The sequence below is a fragment of the Fringilla coelebs genome (assembly GCF_963513975.1).
Source record: "Fringilla coelebs genome assembly, chromosome: 13".
In the NCBI taxonomy this organism is placed as follows: domain Eukaryota; kingdom Metazoa; phylum Chordata; class Aves; order Passeriformes; family Fringillidae; genus Fringilla; species Fringilla coelebs.
The window spans coordinates 16,215,311-16,235,184 of NC_140039.1; the positions used below are offsets into that span (position 1 = coordinate 16,215,311).

The 19,874-nt window shown below is 43.1% G+C and overlaps 1 protein-coding gene across 20 annotated transcripts in view; it reads right to left on the reverse strand.

Annotated features, from left to right (window-relative positions):
- MAGI1 (membrane associated guanylate kinase, WW and PDZ domain containing 1) overlaps nt 1-19,874 on the reverse strand; it is a 331,729-nt gene that overhangs the window by 36,400 nt on the left and 275,455 nt on the right. For all 20 annotated transcript variants that reach the window (XM_084214795.1, XM_084214798.1, XM_084214791.1 and 17 more), the window contains 3 exons: nt 19,442-19,624; nt 17,241-17,861; nt 1,358-1,389 (listed from right to left, as the gene is read on the reverse strand). In XM_084214795.1, the coding sequence (XP_084070921.1) occupies nt 1,358-1,389; nt 17,241-17,861; nt 19,442-19,624 (836 nt within the window). The remainder of the gene's footprint in view (nt 1-1,357; nt 1,390-17,240; nt 17,862-19,441; nt 19,625-19,874) is intronic.

The window sequence follows — 19,874 nt, forward strand, 5'->3', positions numbered from 1 at the left end:
AGTCATAGCCCAGATCGCGTGCAGCCAATCCTGCTCCAGCCGGGGGAGAAAGTGGAGGCAGGGAACAGAAACGTGCCAGACACGTCTGTATTTTACACACTCGCTTCTGGCTCAACGAGGGCTGGAGCAGCCCCCGCGTGTGACAGCGGCGAGGGCAGGGGCTGACAGCGCCGCGATTCGCGAGGAGCACGCCCCGCACTTCTGCCTCCCAACATTAATGCGAGCTGACAATGGTAGAGGCCTGGGCTCACATGACTTTAATCAGCGCTGCCCTAAGCCATCAGAATCACGTTAATTATTTCAGGGCTTTCTTTTTGGATGAGCAGAGAGCTTGTTTTAAAAGCAAGAGCCTTCTGCTCAGCCGTCTCCCAAACCTCTCGCCCAGGTTTGCGGCGAGGTGGGCTGTGCCCGGCTGCAGGTTTTGGCACCACCAGGGACTGTTGGTGAAGTTTCACACCATCTTACAGCACGGCAAATACCTCACTCGCTTTGCTTCCCCAAAGCTCCTGGCAGAGAATTTTGTCTCTCCCCCACTCCCAACAGATTAGTGCAAACTTTCAGGCTTTAGGTATTTCATTCCCTTTAAAAATAAAACATTGCTTTTGGTTGCATACAAATAGCACATTAATTTCTTCCATAATATCATTCATGGAGCTTTAACGATACTTGAGATCACAGCTTCCATGCTGCTAGCTGAGATGCTAAGATGTTTCCAGGTAACAGCTTTACATGGAAATACATTCGGGGGATAAGGAAATATTGTTCTGCTGTTTCTTTTCTAAAAGATCTTCCTTCTAAGAGGAATCTTACACCTGCAGGACAATCCTGCTCAGTATGGAAATGCCTCCAGAGCAGCTGGAGCACTCGGACAGCTGGCTGTATTCCCTGGGAACTGTAACCATGCTCCGTTCATGCTTTGTCTCTCACGACAAGGTGCATGCTTTCCCATTCTGTTAATAATTCAGCCAAAGGTTCTCATGAAAACTCATTGAGTTAATGGAAAAGGTTGGTGCCTATGAGCACCCGACAGGAATTGGTATCTGGCAAGAAGGTGGAGCCTCCCATCTTTCCAAAAGGAAACAATAGCTTTTTTTTTTTTGTAAGTTAAATGATAGAGGAGCTCATCTGTCAGGGAAGCGGATTTGTAAACCTGAGGCTTTATTTGCAAACAAATCCCCCTTCCGTACTGCATCCCCCTCTCACCTCCCCATGCAGCAGGAGCCGTGCAAGGTAATCATGGTTGCAACAGAAAGACAACTTAAAACAATCGAGACCCAGAAAGCAAACAAGCCAAACTCATGCTTTTTCCCCTTCAAAGCAGACAAACAGACAGAAATAGTAGCTGAAAAGTGCTTACCGACTTTGGGCTCTTCTTTGGGACTGGCAGTCCTGAAAAATGGCAACAAGGGAAAAATAAACATTAGCATTAAGCGTTACCTTCCCTTAAAGAAAAAAAACTCCCTAGGTGTATCATCCGAAGGTAGCCATCTGCAGAGTTATGTCAGCTCTCGCTCTGGCACCGGAGTTAGCAGTCTGTTCATATCGAATCAAAGCCCGGCGAGAGGCAGAGCCAGCGAGAGCCGGGGAAGCGGCAGCGGGGGGAGAGCTCTCTCTGCATTAGCTATGCTGCCTTGTGCTGCAGAGAGAAACCCACAGCCCTCAGCGCTGCCCAAACCCAGCGCCTGCCTGGGCAGAATCTCAAACGCTCCCCTGGATTACAGGAGGTTTAGCTCACAATTAAGCCGGGGCTCTTTCCTCTTGACGCGATCGGCTCGGCGGTTTTCATCGGACCAATCGCAGCGGCGCAGGGGGAACAGGTTGATTTTTTAAAAAAGTATTTCTCTAGGAATTGATTTTTTTTGGAACGGAAAATGTGCGTTGGGTTTGAGCTGAGAGGTGTGGGCTGGGCAAAGGAAAACAAAAGCATGAGGAAGAATAAGCTTTTCTCCCTACAATTATGAATGTTACTGAAAAAACACAGGTTTTCCTTCCTGTCCATCCTAAGTGGAAATCTTTCAGATTTTATCTGTAAGGTACAATTTCAGAGAGCTGTGGCTTGAGAATAGCACTACCAGTGCCCTGACCCCTGGGGGGGATGCTAGGGAGCTTGGAGAAGCAGGGCTTACACAGATTGCAGGTGATGTAAAGGAACAAACCGGGAGGGCAGCAGGGAAGGTTTTTTCAAGGATAATTTTGCATTTTGAAGCAGCCTCTTACTCAGTCTGTGATGAGCAAGAGAACTCAAGTGATATTTCAATCAGCTCCTTGTGCATAGAGCCTAGTTGCCAGCAGCAAAGGAAACACTTGCCTGGGGATTTACCTACAATGCAGGAAAAACTCTTTCTTGGGGTCAAGACCTCCCTTTCCCCCTGCTGTTGAAAGAGACAGGAAACCCCCCGTATTTTTTTTTTTCTCTGGGTGACACTCCAGAAACAAACATTTACCAAAACACAGATTACACTCCACATTAAGTGCTCAGTAATTCAGATGTTTGAAATCTGCTTTTGTCTTTAGGATGTGATTTATGTGGCATTTATGCCGCATTACGTTTTCTACTTTATGCATTTTGTTTATTCTAAACCCCATGCCCTCATATAACTTTTACACAGAGAATAAAACAAGCAGTGTGAGTGAATTACAAATCTGTCTAGGAAGATGCTTATTTTAAGGTAATTTGGGAGACGTTAGCACTGAACAGGGAAGATCCACAATTAAAAATGATAATCAGAGCTCACTTTGCTGCTACTCTCAGACTGGGATGCTTACTGTAAGGAGTATTTTAAATGAAATATTTTCAAGCTTTTGAGGAATATCTGTGCTCTGCATGTCACTCTGATGCCTTCCCAGCCAATAGCTGATACTCCTCCAGGCACTGATTGATTGAGGGACAATGAAACATCAAACTGTTTGAACTAAACAATCGAGACTGCAGCTTCATTTCTGCTGATGGGGACTGTGTTTGTATAATACCCTTAAAGAGGAAAACACTTCATAACGTTCATGGCAAATCACATTTTTAACAGGCATCATTTATCACAGAGATAAACACACAGATACAGATTCTCCTCTCTCTCTCCCTCATTCCACATGCATGCACACACGTTTACTCTCCCTTTCCAAGAGATGATCTTTCCTGTTAAATCAATACATGGAACACATCCCCATGCACACACACACCCTTAACAGACCAGCAAGAGACAGAAAAGATTTAACAACATTTCAAATGTTCCTTTCAAAAAATAAAGTGCAAATGCAGGTGAGCTGCTGGGTCAAATTTTATCAGAATTCAGTCTATTGCATCACCAGCATTAAATGTTAAAATTTAGTAAGTATGAACTACTGAATAAACCTTTCCTTCAAAGTTTGTCATTAATGTTGGCTGTTCCAACCCCAAAGAGATGGAAAACAGCTGAAAAATAAAGGAAAACACATCAAGGCTTTTGTTTGGTTGGTCTTTCAGAGGCCAGTGAATCTTACAGTGTCACAGCTCTGTGCCAGACTTTGCTGCAGAACAAGCAATAATTTACTTCTTACCAAAATAAGTGACTGCAGAACACGTTAACAAATGTTGGTAGTTTTTAACGGGACAAGCTTATAGTCAGGGGAATAACCTGCCTGTACATTTTCCTGTGAAAATATTATTTATTCATCTAATTAGGGTCTCATTTTAGAACTCCAGTTCCTGGCACAGCAGGCCAAATGAGCAAATGATAGGTGTAACTCAGATGATGGAATGGATACAGTATTTAACAGAGATGAACACCAAGATGAACACCAAATCCTGGGAGCTCCACTAGCAAGGAAATGCTGAGCTTTTCCAAAAAGCTTCTGGTGAAAACATTTCCCAAGCCCGTGAATTTGGGATAGTGACAACTGTGAATTACAACACTGGCCTTAGGACTCCAGTAACATGGAATTCCAGCACTGCTCATGCCATGCCTTGCTTGGAAACTCATCCTCCTGGCTGCCCCGCTCTCTCCTGAAGCCTCACTGCAAGTTTTCAGAGGTAAATGGGCCAAGCATAGACTGAACACCCCATCTGCATCTTTTTGGCATGAGCCAGCTTTTTGGTGGTTCTATAAATGGCTTCACATCCCTGGCTAGGAGAAGCCAGAATAGTAATAGTTTATGCTGACATTGAAATATAATTTCCCTGTGATTTGATACCTATAGACATCTCTCACTAGTACCTGAAATGCATCTTCTAAATTCAGGGGGTTTTGGAGATAGAGATTAGAGAAGATGGAAGAGTCAAGCAATCACACGGGGCTGTTGTCACCACAGAGTTAACAATGTTTTAAAACAAACGAGCACATCTGGTAAACAATGTCAATATGACCTAAAACCCCTTGAATGGGCTCATTGTAGCTACTTACTAAATGTGCCTAGAATTAAATTAATTAGAAAACACAAATTACTTCCCTCTAAATAACAATGTAATAAAGCAACTGCTTAATGAAAAATATCAGTGATCAGTGAGCAATCCAAAAGAACAAAAAAAGGGATTGTAATCAAACTAAATTCACAGACCCATGAGCAAAGCAAGAAAGACTTCATACAAGGTTAGTCAAAAATGAGTCAGATGCAGGGATCTAAATTAAACTAATTATCACAGAGATTATTACATTTATCTTAACAAAACCCTCTCTCTTTTCTCCCCAGTACTCCCTAAAGCTCTGTGTACAGCTGGCTGCATCCATCTGCTCAACTACATTTTGTAACATAGGGGAAAAAACACAAATCATTGAGCAAGTTTTGCAGCATGACTTCAGCACTCTTAATGCCACTACCCATGAGGAGATGTACTTCTGTTGCATGGCACTGTGTTATGTTGTGAGTGATGTGACCCATGAATTAAATCCGTAATTCAGTTTATTTCATATTATTTGTATTAACTGTGCAGTCTTGAGTGGGAAAACTTTTGGGAAGCTGTAAGGCTGCTAACCCTATTTATGATGAGTTCATGGAAGAACACATGGGGACAAAACTTGACCTCAAGTGTTGCTGTTTCTAACATGCAATTTTTAACGGGACATTTTTTTCCTCAACTCCTTTGTCTTTATGCAACCTAAGTAACACGGGAGGACCACAAAACATGGAAAACTCTGCTTTTCTGAGCACACACAGAATGGAATGTGTGACCACAAACCCACACCACAGCCTGTGCCTGCTGCTGGTGAGAGCTCAGAAGGCCACAAACAAACCAAAATTACCTAAATGGACACCAGACACAACACACCCTGTGCCACAGCCTTGTGTTTTAGAGATTGTGGGACAAAATTATCTGAAGTTGATTGCTAAGGAAGACTTATCTCATGGCACTACAGGAGTCATGCAGTCAGCCCACCCCAACAGCTCAGACACGTGGAGGCCAGCTGCTGTGAATACACTTTTCACCACACACAGACACAAATTATATATTTCAACGGGATTTCAACTGAAGTTGGAATAATTCAGTAGTTTGCACAACCCACCCACAGGACAGAGGCTCCTGGAATTGCTAAGAGCAAGTCTGGAGGCCTCACTATCATTTTATGTATGGCTTACAACGTCTGCATACTGCTCAACATTTTTCATTTTTGGGGTGGTTTTGCACATCAAAGAGAACAACAGCCATTTCAGACCTTCACTTCTCAGAGTTCCTTAACTCATCACACCTGGATGGTCATTGTGGACCATCTATATCCAAGAGCAAAACAAGCCATAGGTGAGTCTAAGAGGAAAGGTCACCCAGAAGGTTTTGCCCTTATGTCACCTGCAGCCCACAATGCACCAGTGCTGAAAATTAATTGGAGATGAAGGAAAACACAAGAAAATAAAGATTTCGGACTGTGTCCCAAGGTTAACATTTACAGAGAAAATGTTCCTGCCTGGAAAAAAAATAAAACCTTCAAGCTTTCTAAATAGCACTTACACGGTGCTGAATAAAAACCAAAGGCTGTATCAAAGAAAACAGACACTTGGAAAGATGAGGTTTAGGTAAAGTAGTGGAGTCAGGGGTGCACAACCTGGCACTGAACATTGATCTGTGAGCAAAACAAGGAACTTTAAATAATTAACGCTAATGGCCATTAGTGCTGCTGGGGGGGGGCAGGGGACAGGAGATTGGTGGTGACAAAGCAATGCCCTCGATTCCCTATGATCCATTGCCACAGGATTTCTAACAAAGGACAAATACTATTTAAAAGAGCAGATGGAAGTTCATCTTTTCCGGACCAGAACAATCAGCAGCAAGACAGGCAAGACTGTGCAAGCATAAGGAGAAGAAAAAAATCAAGAAGAAATCCCCTACCTGTCCCTGCCAAACTTTTCTGCTTGTCATCGTGATTTGCATACCAAGAGTGACACTGCACTAGCAAAAAAAAATTAGCTATGCAATATAAGCTTTAAGCAAGAGAATAATTTACACTGCAGTAATATAGCCCTGACATAAATCAAGTTTGGTAACTACCAAATGCAGTGAAAAATGCTACATTTCTGATGCTAATGTTCAATGCTAATGCCAAGAAAGCAATGTTTTGAAGAGATCATCTTGGGCATTATTAACCCACTGTCACTGATGGAAAGCATAATGAGGCATAGAATATTATTGCCATTAAGAAGAATTTCAGTTCTAGATGCTCTAAAGATGCTAAATTTTATTAGCCTCAAATACTCATTTTTGGTTGGGATGTTGAACAATTCCCTGCCATTAAAGTCTCAGTCATATTTTCAGCATCTCAAATGAGAATTGATTTTAGAAGCGATAAAAAAAGACACAGGCTAATAAAATGCTATTTAATTACTATGAAAATATAAATTTAACTATGCAGTAATATATATATAAGATAATTCCAAGATGGTAAGGTAATAAAGAGATTGAGAATTAGTGTGACAATTACCCATCTAGCCTATGGTTGAAAGCATGTCAGCAGTTCTTGTATTTTTATTTTGAAGCTCATTAAATAAAGTGCTTATCATAAAGCTCAAGCTGTCAGAGTCATATGCTTAGATTAAAACCTTTGTTGATATTTAAACAAATATATACATAGAGATTAAATTTCTGAAATCTCGCAAATTTCAGAGGCTAAACACTAGAATTGGAAAGTAATTACAGACCCCCACATTCTTCTTACACAGATAAGGGGCTGTGTCCACACAGCATTATGTGTCTATTTTTCATACCTGTGTGGCTATCCATGAGGGTAACTTTCCTTTTCCAGAAGCCCACAAAATCCATCATTTAGAAGCATTATTTCTGGAAACCTTGCACAATTTTTGGGGCATGCTGCGGTTATGAAGATGCCCAGTCCCAAAACTCCTGTCCCCAGCTGCCTGTCCCAGGGCATGACCATGGAGGTCCCAAAGGGCAGCAGCACCTCCAGGCCAACCCCACTGCCACTCCAGGCTCAGGACAGAGGACACTGGGGAGGAGAAACCATATTTTGCTACAGTCACATCTGTATTTATCCTGCCCAGTGGGAGTGCTTGTCTTCAGACTTACCACAGCACTGCTACAAGGTGTAAATCCATGTGCTCAAACTGGGTGGGTTATGGCAGATTCTTGTGTCTCCTATCTGGAGAGCAGCCTGTACACAGGCTCCTGGCATTAACTGGATGCTGCTATTAATATATAACATCCCTTAATAATAAGCTGGTACTTACAGAATGCTCAGGCAGATTCAGACCAGGGAGTGGACATATACATGGCATGCTAAAAAGCTCTACTAGAAGACAATGGTTTTATGGATGCTTTCACAAAACATCACTTTATTAGGCTGTAAACAGTTTTCTATTAAAATAGATCATGACTTGATATACTTTCAAGGATGTAACCTGTACATCTCAGAAACGAATCCTGAAGGATGGAAAGAAAACTTCTGAGGACTGATATTTACCTGCACATCCCTACCAACTTCACCTTCATGTGCTCCCAGCCACAGGGTCCTGACCTGTCCAGACTCCTCAGCCAGCTGTGTCACCTCCCTGGAGCTCAGCCTCCTCTACCAAGTCTCTCTGTCCTACAAGCCCTGCCAAATTCTTAAGCCCAACTTATGATGCACTGCAGGTCTTCTGGCACAAAAGGCACAGCTTAACTGACTCTTAAAGCTGGTATAACCTAATTACTATCACCATCACAAGAATAAATCTATCTGACCGAGGCAAAAAACCCCATTAAAATAAATAAACATAAAATCCCAATGCAGAATGGGAAAAACATTTAAATTCAGCATGGAGAGACTTAGAGTCGTGCAAACAGATATTTAAAAGCAATCCATTTCAGAACAAAACCATTGACTACTCCATTACAAAGTAATCCTTCTTCCTCACTTTTGCCCACCTGCTATTGCTTTTAATGACTCTCCAAATGTATTTAATTACAGTGATAAACAGAGACCTTTCTTGGATTTCTGACACCTCATTACTTCTGTTATGGCTGGTTGTTATAATGCCAAATCAAGGCAGCAGCTCCTGCACCTACCTGCAGCGTGGCTGATAAAAACTCATTATTTACTTGCACACCAAAATGTCACCCAGGCAGTATGCAAGGGTAGGAGGAAAGGAAAGTGGAACAAAACCCTCCTTGCTGCACACCTCCAAGTCTGCTCCACTTCCTGCCGTGCAAATCCTGATGAAGATGTGGGAGGCACATCTCCAGCTAAATCTGCCTTATCTAATGCACAGTATTAGGTTCTGCTGTGCCACCTTGTGTTACATCACATCACATTTGATATAAAACAACACCGTGTGGGTTTGAGCTGCTCCACTTACACCACTTCAGCATTTAATACCAAAACCCAATCAACAGAAGGTGGAAAAAAAAAAAGCAGGTCTTCTCAAAACCTCAAGCTAAGGAGGAAAAAAAAATCCTTTAGAAAGAGTTTCAGAGCTCTCATCTTTCATTTGATAAGCAACCTGTTTCAGTCTCATCTCAGGGCTTACTGCTTTCTGCAAGATAGGATGGTTCTGGCAATAAAACATCCTGATGAGGAGATTTCAGCCATGGTTTTTTTTTCTTCCAGCATTCAGCAAATGCTTTGGTTTTCTTACTGATGCTAAAGCAGATCCAGATTCCCTGCCACAGAAAGGCAGCCATGCATGTAACGTGCACACCACCACTATTGTGCTGTCAGCACTCAGGACTACACAAAACTGACATTATTTCCCTATTCCAAACATGTTAATTGTTCATCTCCTTAGTAATTAAAGCACAGGTTTCCTCCTGGCCTTAAAGCATGCTTCATGAAATAGCAGAAAACCTTAGAAGATTATATCAGCCCTTGAAATAAATGCAAAATGTGTAACAAAATGCCAAATAATGAATCAGCAACTGTTCTATCCTATTTTACACTTCCAAGCAACTCTGGAGCTCAGATGACACATATATCTGGGGGACACAAGCTATAGCATAGATAGGCCATGCTGCCACAAAAATGCAGGCTAGCTCATGTAATGCTGATGCTGACCCAAAAAGCAGATTTCACAGGCATCTCTTCATTTGCTTACTCATTTCTAGGAGAGAATCAGTGCAAATGGAGTTAATGAAGGGTAGCTGAGGGGAAAACACTTGGGCCTTGAATGCCTAACAGATTAGTGTCAGCAATTCACATGTATCACACCAGCAATAGCTGGAAATTCTGCAGGCAATTAAAATGTTCAAATCCCAGCAATGCTGAGTCTCCTTCATGATCAGAACTGTAATATTATAAAGCTGCTTGTTTTGGAATTAAGTGTTCATAGGACAGTGTGCTTTGTTTGGAGTTCCTTGGTCTCCCATGGTTTAGGAAAGGCAGCTGAATATGAATACTAAAGCTTGAAATAAATTAAAAAGAAAAATTAAAAACCCCAACTTTAATGTGGTATTTTTATATCTGGAATTTTTGGAGCTTAAGGTAGGATTTTTGCACAAGTGGGCTTTTTGATACTTGGGTTTGTCAATTAGTATTTCAACTGGATGCCTTGTACTGAAAAACTCCAGCAGGACACGGCAATGTTAATTCATTAGTTCCTGCAAATGCATTATTTATATGAACGTTAGGAACATACATTAAACTATTTGGTGTCTGAGCAAGCTACCAACAATTACCCTCAGTGGCTGTAGCATCTCTAGGAGTGAAAAACCCTGGGTGAAACCCTGCTGCCTCCTGGAGTCTAATGGGAGCTTTGCCATGGACTCCAGCAGCACCAAAAACCTCTCCCCTTTGTGTTTTTGGTCAGCAAAGTCATCCCAAACCTCACAAATTCAGATCATCAAAAAAAACCGACTAATGTCACTAAGATTAACACCTGTAAAGCACTTTGAAGGAGAAGAAACACCACGTAATCCCAACATATTACATTATTTATCAGACGACCTGATTTTAAATGTTAAGTTTGGCTTATTTTTATCACAAAGAGAAAACAAGTTTCTGCTTGCTTGCTTTACAAAACCAATTACAGAGATCAGTGTATGGTGCTGCATAACAATACACAGCATTGTCCCAAAAAGGCATATCTAACACTCCTGAGCTGCTGCAGGAAGATTAACTCACACACTGCATTGAAACACATGCAAATAAGCAATTCTAATGAGGGGCAGGAACTTCAAACTTCTTATTAAAAATACCTAAACTTATAACATTTCCTTCATTTCATCTTTTCCTGACTTTAACTGATTTTTCTATCTGCTCATTGATACACTAGTGCCTAATCAGAATAAGGCTGTGAGAGAACAGCAAATGTTACATCAAGCTTGCTTTAAACCTTTTTAAAATCTCAACAGCTTCTTAGAATATCATTCCAGTCAACAGAGAGAAGAGAATGAGTGACTTGGTGGTTTGGAAAAAAAATATATATTCAGCTACTCCCATCTAAAGGTTCCCCAGTCCTGCTGCTTCCCTGCACCTAAGTTTTAACAATGCCTTTTTACTAGGATTTCTGTTTTCAGAAAATGGCAAAAAGGCACAATGCAAGACTTTTTAAAACATCTCATTTCTAACACAGTTTGTAAACCAGCTTCACTAATTTGATTGCCTTCTTGCCAGGCAAAGCTTTTTAAGAGAAACAGTAACAAAAATAAACAAGAGGAAACAACTGAAGACAGATTTTTAAATGCCATATGATATTCCAAATTTAACCAGGAAATCCATAACTGTGGAATTATGAAGTAATGACCCTGGAATACAAAGTAATGAACTTGAAAAATGAATCTTGGCCTTACACCTGGACGTATATTTCTTCAAGCATACTGCAATTTTGATTTCTTAAATCAATCCCAAATAAACCCCAGTGAGGGGTGCCTATGAGTGTGAATGGCATCATTTGTACTACAATATCAGGTATTTTTCAGCATACGTCTCAAAACAACATCTACTGAGTGAAAGATTGAAAGATTCAACAAACAGGTTTGGTGGAGGATAACTGAGTAGAAGGTACTGGTGGTGATGGACAGAAGGTAAGACAAGGAAAAAAAGAGGTGATTTGAAAAGGGATTTTTGAATAGTTTAGAAGTCAACTGAGCACACCAGAGGGCAGAAAGGAATTAGATCTGCCCTTGTCTTGGGGATCCAGGGAAGGAGCTGCCACAGGAAAACCAACCATGACGGTGGCAATGAGCAATGCCTGGCAGCAGCAGCTCTGTGCTCAGCCAGACGGGCTCCAGGCAGCTCCTCGATAAAAACTCAGCACAAAGACCTCAGGATAAAGCTCTGCTCCCTCTGTTCTGGGCCTGAAAACACTGCTGGAAATGGCAAACTTTTCTTCCCATCCCACAAGCTTTGGCACCGGCAAACGTGCTCTGTGGTAACCATCAGATGACTCCCAGGTTGTGATTTTTGTCCCAAATGCAGTTTGGACTCACTCTCTCTCTAATTCAGCAGCTGCTAAGACAGTTTGAAACTTTCTGGCAGCTCCATGCTTAAGTGGCATGACTTTCAACTCACTCTTCACTGCAAGCCTAAAGGGTAAACAGAAATGAGTGGCTTGTTTAAAAAAGTTCAAGCCTGCACTGAATAGCTGATTGCAGCTCTAATTATACCGTGGTTTTACATCATTAGGGGCAGCAAATGAAAAGGAGCTCTAATTTCACCACTTTTTTTTTTTTTTTTTTTTTTTTTTTGCTCTTACCACTCCTCAATGATCCAGTTCCAGCTAAAGAAAGGGAGAGAAAACTTCATTTCCAGGTGGGAATTCCAGCAAGGGAAGGTCCATGTAGCTAAGGAAACTTGACAAGTTTGTAATTTTCTTCCATTGTTGCGAATTTTTGTTGTAGTTACATGTGCCACAAGGAACTTCTTAAACGTACTGATCTGGGGACCGAGTGAGCAGGACTGCTGGAACAGACCTCTCCCCATTTCCACCAACCTCACTGCTTCCCCAAGCACCTTTCATTCCATTGAACCATAAATAGGGAGTTTACCATGGACTTTTACATGGAGGTAAGATTCAGGTAGCCACTGATGGGCATTTAGACAAGTAGATGTTGCATTGATTCTTCTTCCCATAAAACACATTTAGTTTTGACACTCTTGTGTATGTCTATAAACTATTTAGCATATATATTTTTTTAATATTTAATATATTTCTTTTTTTCAGAAGATGTATTTCCATTCCCCAGTTTAATGTGAGGTTGGCACTAGGGAAAGCAATTAGAAATGACACTGATTTTCACATGACATGTGAGTGACATTTCACCTGCGTGCCTTTACTTTGATCTGGACCAAAGTGGGAACACATCTTGCAGGGGATTATGTAGATCAGGCTAAGGTTTATGCTATTTTTGACCTTCCAGTGAATAAAGATGCAACTAAGCATTAACTGTGAGAACTCTGAAGGTAAATTGTCTGCTCAAACCTGCATGAACACTCAGTGTAATTCTTGGAACTGAACACAAACTAAACACATATATTGGTTAACCTGAAGACTGACCTAAAAAAAGAGGTAAAAAAGGAAAAAAAATCCTCTTTAATCAGAGGCAATTCACAAAATATAAATACATTAAAATTTTCTCTGAAACAAATATTAGATCTTAGTGATTCCAAAAAATACAGCACAGTAGTTTTGCAGAATAACTTGTTCTGACACAGCCCCCCACCTGTCCTAACACAGGCACAACTTCCAGAATAGAAGTCCCTTGGGAAGCAGGGAAATTACTGTGACAAAATGTTTCTTGTATTATGAATTGAGTCTGTGCAGAATGGAGAGGTATTTGAGAATTGCTTATTTCAGTTGATTACAGTGCATAGGCAAAGCTTCAATGACTAATGGATTTCAAGTGGCAAATAATATTACTTTGTTTCTTTGCTTTAATTTTTTTTTTTTTTTGGTAGAAAGTACTTCGTGTACTTGGTAGGTACAAGGTTAAAAGAACCTTTTCAGCTACAAACATTCAAAGTAAAGTTGTACCTTTTGCAGCTGCCTTAGCAATAATTCTTTAAAATAACCAAGGTATGTAATCACAATTTCCAGTGCGGGGACAAAAACATATGCTTAATTCTGCATTTTGTAGCAGCAGCACTGGTTTACTTTCAGGTGCAGAGCTCTCAAATGGTGCTGCTGGGTTATCAAGCATCTCCTCTCCTGTTGCAGGCACCATGTCCTGTCCCCTTCAAACGTGCTCAGCTTCACCTTCAGGCAGTAAAGCCTTCACGCCTCCTCCAGTTTGACTTACAGGCTCTAATGGCTTGGCATCCCCTTCTCATTTCCAGTTTAAATTACTCACAGCCAAACAACACATAGTTGTTCAGCCAGCTCCTTCATTTAAGTACCTTCTATCTCTCCTGCCTAATAGAGACAATTATTTTGTCCCCTCTGTCCCTTCATTTTGCCAAGGAAAAGCAGCTTTTCCAGTCAGCCCAATCAACCCTCTGCACCCTGGCAGGGCTGAACTCTTTCCGAACCCCTCATATCAGGGGTTTAGAGTTTTATCCAGTTTTACCCACATATAGGTGAAAGAGAAAAACAACAGCAATGTGATTGATAATACAGAGGAAGAGAAGGAGAAGAAAATTTTAAAAAATTGAACCACAGACAAAGTAAATTTTCTACAAGGCCTCTGGAAAGCAAATTCTCAGTGATCTGAATTGGTATTGAACTATTTATCCCAATCCTGCAAACAATTTTAGATGACACCTGAGCACACAGAGGGGGGGCATTTCAGCTTCTCCCCTCCTGAAACCATCAGGATCCATCATCCTTGTGCTCCTCACTCAGAGGCAGCAGCAGGATTCACCCTCTCCCATAAGGCAGTGCATCAGCTGAACCCACTTCACAGTAAATATTTCACAGGCTGTTCTCAGCAACTCTGCCTTTGCATTTTAACAATCAGACCTCCTTGGTGGGAGTGCACCAGCAGCTTGGAGCAGGCAGAGCTTTTCCTGTACATTGCACATCTCTTTCTGGTATTTTCCTGCTTGATTAGCAATCACTTCTGAACATCCTTTCGGCAGCTCTTGGATACAAGCCTTGGCGTCGCAGGGATGCTTCCTGCACAGCAGGACTGAATGCAAGTGCTGGGCTGAAGCAAAGATGCTGACAGCATCCGAGCACTTTCCTCACTGGACACCAGAGGGAGAAGGAGGAAAGGACAAGTGACAGAGAAGCTGAAGAACAGCTTCAAAAGCCCTGAAGGAGCTTATCAGACACCCGAGCCAAATACGTTTCTGCAATTGCACCAAAATAAAAAGCGGCGCCTTGTCTGGGGATGGTGCTGCTGGGGAGAGACTTGGCAGGGGCAGCACCAGGTGAAGTTACAGGGGAAAGGACCCGAGGGCAGCAGCACTGAGTGCAGGTGGATTTCAGCCAGTTCCACCTTTTGGTTTTTTAAATACTTTAGGTTGTAAAGGACCTTAAAGATCATCTAGTTCCTGCTGGGCACAGGACACCTTCCACTGTCCCAGGGTGCTCCAAGCCCCATCCAGCCTGGCCTTGGACACTCCCAGGGATGGGGCAGCCACAGCTGCTCTGGGCACTCTGTGCCAGGGCTTCACCACCCTTACAGGGAACAACTTCCTCCCAATATCCAATCTAAACCTACCTACTTTCAGTTTAAAGCCATTTCTGCTGCCCTGTCTCTGCATGCTCCTGTGAAAAGTCATTCTCCAGCAGCCCTGCAGGGCCCTGGATGTCCTGGGAGGTGCTGTAAGGTTCCCTGAAGCTTTTTCTCTCCATTTTGAGCAACCCCAACTCTCAGCCCGTACTCACAGCAGAGCTCTCACACCCTCACACCTCTGACCATCTCGGTGGCTGACTCTGGGCTCGCTCCCACAGCTCCAGGTGGTTCCAGGGCTGGTCCCCAGCTGGATGCAGCGCTCCAGGTGGGGTCTCACAAGGGTGGAGCAGCGGGGCAGGGTCCCCCTCTCACCTGCAGCCCAGCTGATGGATTTCTGGGCTCTGAGTGCACATGGCTGGGGCACGTCCAGCCTCTCATCCCCCAGCATCAATCACCTTAGAAGACTTAAACAAACCTGGCAGATTTTGGGTCTGAGGCTTCTAGTGTGCAGGCTCTGCTTGGCTTCTCTGCCACAGCTTGAGCACCTTTTGGTCCAGCTTGCCTCTGGATGTGAGGAGAACCTTGTTTCAATTAATAACTGTGGGCCAAGGCCACCAGGACCTCCAAGTTTTGTGCCATGAGAGCATGAAATTCAAAACTGCAAGTGCTCTGTGCTGAGATGGAAATGTGAGGACCTTGAAGGAGGGAAGGAGGCAGTTCAAGGAGACTGACATGGTACTTTATCTAGGAAGGTGATAGCAAATGTGGTTAGTATCTTGATTAAATTAAAAAAAAAAAAAGAAGATTCAACATGATTATCAGGGAACTATTTACTATTTTATTAAAAGTAGGCTTTTATTTCCTCATCAAAACTTTTCATTATGCCTTCAAGGCTTTAGGAGGATTATTAAATGTCAGGCACAATTCAAATAATTAATATATGGTGTTACCAGATATATATGCACTCTCTAGGAGGATTAATAATAGCTGCTATTTTTCTTCCAACCATATTTTCTCCATAATACATATATTAATCATGAGAATGAAGTGCATTTTTAAAATCTCTCTAGTACTGAAAGTCTTTAAGGAACTCACACTTTGAAAATTGAAGAATTCTTAATATATTCTGCTCTCTACTTTCTAATTTACTATCAAAATACAAAAAACACAGTAAGCACTTGGAAAAAAAGGAGTATAGGAAAGGCAGTGCTTTCTCCAGAGCTGCTATTAATTGCAGGAGCAATGTATTCAACGCCTTGAAATAAGTCTTGGAAAACAACAAACCAGACTTGTGAATTCAGGAAACAACTTGTCCCTTCTTAAAATGGACTGGCTTTTGGTGCTTACTGCAATCAAAACACTTTAGAAAAGCCGGCAGGAAAGTACTTTTATAGCCCACACTCCCCTCAGGGCTGGCTGGGGCTGTGCTCAGCACCTCCTTGTCCCTTTAACTCTGCTTTGTCCCTCTGAGAGCCCCAGTGCCAGGGAGGAGGGAGAGCTGACACCCCTGCTCTTGATTTTGGTGTGCAACATCTGACCTGGACCTTCCTGTGAGCCTGACCCTATCCCAGCAATCTCAATCCACAGGTTAAAGGGGTGCTGCCTCGGGTTACTTTATACTTATTATGTGCAGGGAAAGAGTTCCTGTGGATGGACTGACAGGTTACTTGCCAGCCATGCTCCATGTGGGCTGCCTGTGGGATGGGTTTTGTACCTGCTGGTGGCCTCAGCAGTGCTACCAAAAAACGAGCTCAGCTCCCAATGGCACAGCAAACAAATGTGCAGAAGTCACACTGCAGTTGCTTACAACTTGGAGAAATTTAAATTCTCTTCTATGCTCCCAAACGTATCCCAGGTATAATCCTTCCCCAGTGAAGAGTCATTAAGTACCTGATTTTGAACACTGCAAATTACAGAAGACATTACCAGCCTTTTCCATATCTCAGAATAGCTCAAGGAATGTCTATGTTCTATTTAAAACACTCAGGTTTTCCGAGCATGAGACCAGGGTTTGTTATGCAAGCAAAGGTGTAACCACACCACCCTCCTGCCCCTTGCCAGCTCTGTGTGCATGTGGGAACCTGAGCATCCCCCTCAGCGCAGCAGCAACACACAATAAATAATTTTAACCATCTACGTCACCTGACAACTGCCAACTTGGGGCAGTTCCTACATCTCAGGGAAAAAACCCATTTCCACAGAGAAGCTTAGGAGAGGAGATCTTTCATGACACGCATTTTTTCCTTTTTCTGATTTCAAGAAGAGCTGTTTTAAAGCAATTTTGAAGACTTACCTCCTCGCTGCACCAGCAACGTGACTTCGCTTCCCTTAGGACATTCAATCAGCATATCCACCACCTGGTTGTGAGTGAGGCTCTGCACATTCTTCTTGTTGACTTCCACTATGAGGTCTCCCTCCTTCAGGCCGCGGCACCGCGGGCTGTCCACAATCTGTTTCACTCTTTGGCCTCCCCCGCCGGGGCTGTCTGCTATAGTGAACCCGAAGCCCATGGGCCCTTTCACGATGTGCACAGTTATGAGCTCGGGCTGCGTTGCTATGGAGGATGCCAAGGACACCGTGTCGTTGGGGTAGCCGTGGGGTCCATTGGAGGAGACCTCGGCCGGGCTGCTGGGCCTGGCCTCCTTTGTGCCGTTCACCTTCCCTGTTTTGCTGCTGTGGCTGGCCGGGGAGTCGTAGTTCTCCTGCCCGTTGACAATGATGGGCTCTTTGTCCAAAATGGCCACGGACGTGACCAGGCTGGTGTTGGGGTCGTCGGGGTCGAAGGGCAGCGGGTAGCCCCGGCACAGCTCCAGGTCCACGCTGGCTCCGATGGGGATGGACTGGAAGATTTTCACCACCTGGGCGTGAGTATGCCCCAGCACACAGGTGTCGTTCACACTGACTATGACGTCCCCTGCGGCAGACACAGACAGACAGACCAAGGAAATACGTTTTGTGCCAGAGCCTGAGAGCGGATCTGCAGCGCCCACAGGTACCACTCACAGGCAACAGCAGCATTTCAGCACAAGGAAAAGGAGAGGGATTGGAAATTCATGGTGAGCCCTTTGGCAGGGATGAATGATGCATCTGACTCCATGTTGTCAGAAGGCTAATTTATTACTTTATTATACTATATTTTATTAAAGAACACTATGCTATACTAAACAATACAGAAAAGATACCTACTCAATGCTAAAAAGATAGTAACAAAAACTTGTGACTCCAGAGTCTCAACACAGCTTGGCCCTAATTGGCCAAGGAGTCAAAACAACTCACACCAGAGTCCAATCAAGCAATCACCTGTGGGTAAACAATCTCCAAACAAATTCCTCATGAGCACAAGACAGGAGAAGCAAATGAGATAAGAATTGTTTTTCTTTTCTCTGAAGTCTGTTGCTGCCTTTCAGCTTCCCAGGAGGATAACCCTGGGTAAAGGAATTATGTTCAAAGAATGTGAATGCCAGAGAGCAGTGACACTTGGGTGAGCAAAAACTGTGAGGATTCATGCTATAAAGCCTTTATGTACATAAATGTTTTTGGAAGTGAAAATGGAATTGGCTCGTGCAAAAAAATTAATGAATTTAAATGCTGGTATATGGCCCGTTTCACAGCTATTTTGAAGTCCAGCTCTCACTGTTACACGTTGACATATGATAGAAACAAAATTGAGAGCACATGGGAGCTGTGACAGAAGGCTCTCAAATACCAACTGCTCAGACACAGTGAGTGCCACATGTCATGTCTCATACTTCAGCCTGAAATCCAGATATTGATAAAGTTATGAGTCATTTTATTGACACTGGGGCTGCAAATTAGGGATGCTAAGTGCTGTGATGCTTCAGCTGAAAGTGAGGAGTTGTAACCTCAGATGAAGCCTAAGAGGATTTCATGGAATCAAGGTGGAGAAATACCTCTAAGACCACTGAGTCAAACCATTAACCCAGCAACACTGTGCTCACCACTAAACCATCTTTCATATTTTGCAACTAAATTGTGGTGGACCTGATCTCCAGCAAAATGCATTTGCCCTTGCTGCCTCCACACGGGGAAATTGCAGATCAGCCACTGCTCTGCCCATTCCTTGGGAGTAGCTTTGGAAAGAGGCAAGCAGCATGGCAGAGACACAAACACATGGCAGTGCAGCCCTACAAAAATCCATCATCCACAGCAGGAAGCAGGAATCCATAGCCTGATGTGGAACCCCACAACTGCAGGCTCCTCTCCTCGGATCAGTGTGGGGAGAGCAGGAGCTGGCAGTGTCCCCGCTGGTATTTTGACACCAAGATGGAATTCCAACACATGAAATGTCCTTTTCCAAGATTCTGGATATATTCCTCAATGTATCTCACTTCCTTACTTACTAATAGGAAAGCTGAATGCCTTTCCCCCAGAAGGGGCTGAAGACTACAGTGCTTTCTGAACAGCACTTCGAACCAGCTGCAAAAAAACACAAACCAAAGTGGTAGTAGTGGTTTTGATATAAAGCATCAGTACCTGTTTCCATTTTGCCATCCAACGCTGCAGGACCATCAAGCACCAAACTTTTGATTTGGAGGAATTCATCTGGCTCATCTCCTCCAACGACGGTGAAGCCAAACCCCCTGCTGCTTTTCCTTAGCTTGGTGTGGATGAACTTCCCTTTCAACTCAGAAGGGTTTCGTGTAAAAAAAGGTTTTCCTGTGTAGGAAGTTTGGAAAAAAAATCTATAAGCAGGCAGGCAAGAGTGTTTGATCTCTTTTTCCTCTGCCCCTCCCCACTGTAACGAGTCCATGGACAAACACAGCAGTGTGCAGGGACAGGACTGCACTTCACTCCTGCAGCCTCTCATCTCATCACACTCAGCCTGCCTCCCTGGATCCAGGCATGCAGTAAAAGATGTGAACAAAACCCCAGTACCTGCCACTTTGTTAGCTGTGGCTGTGCACAC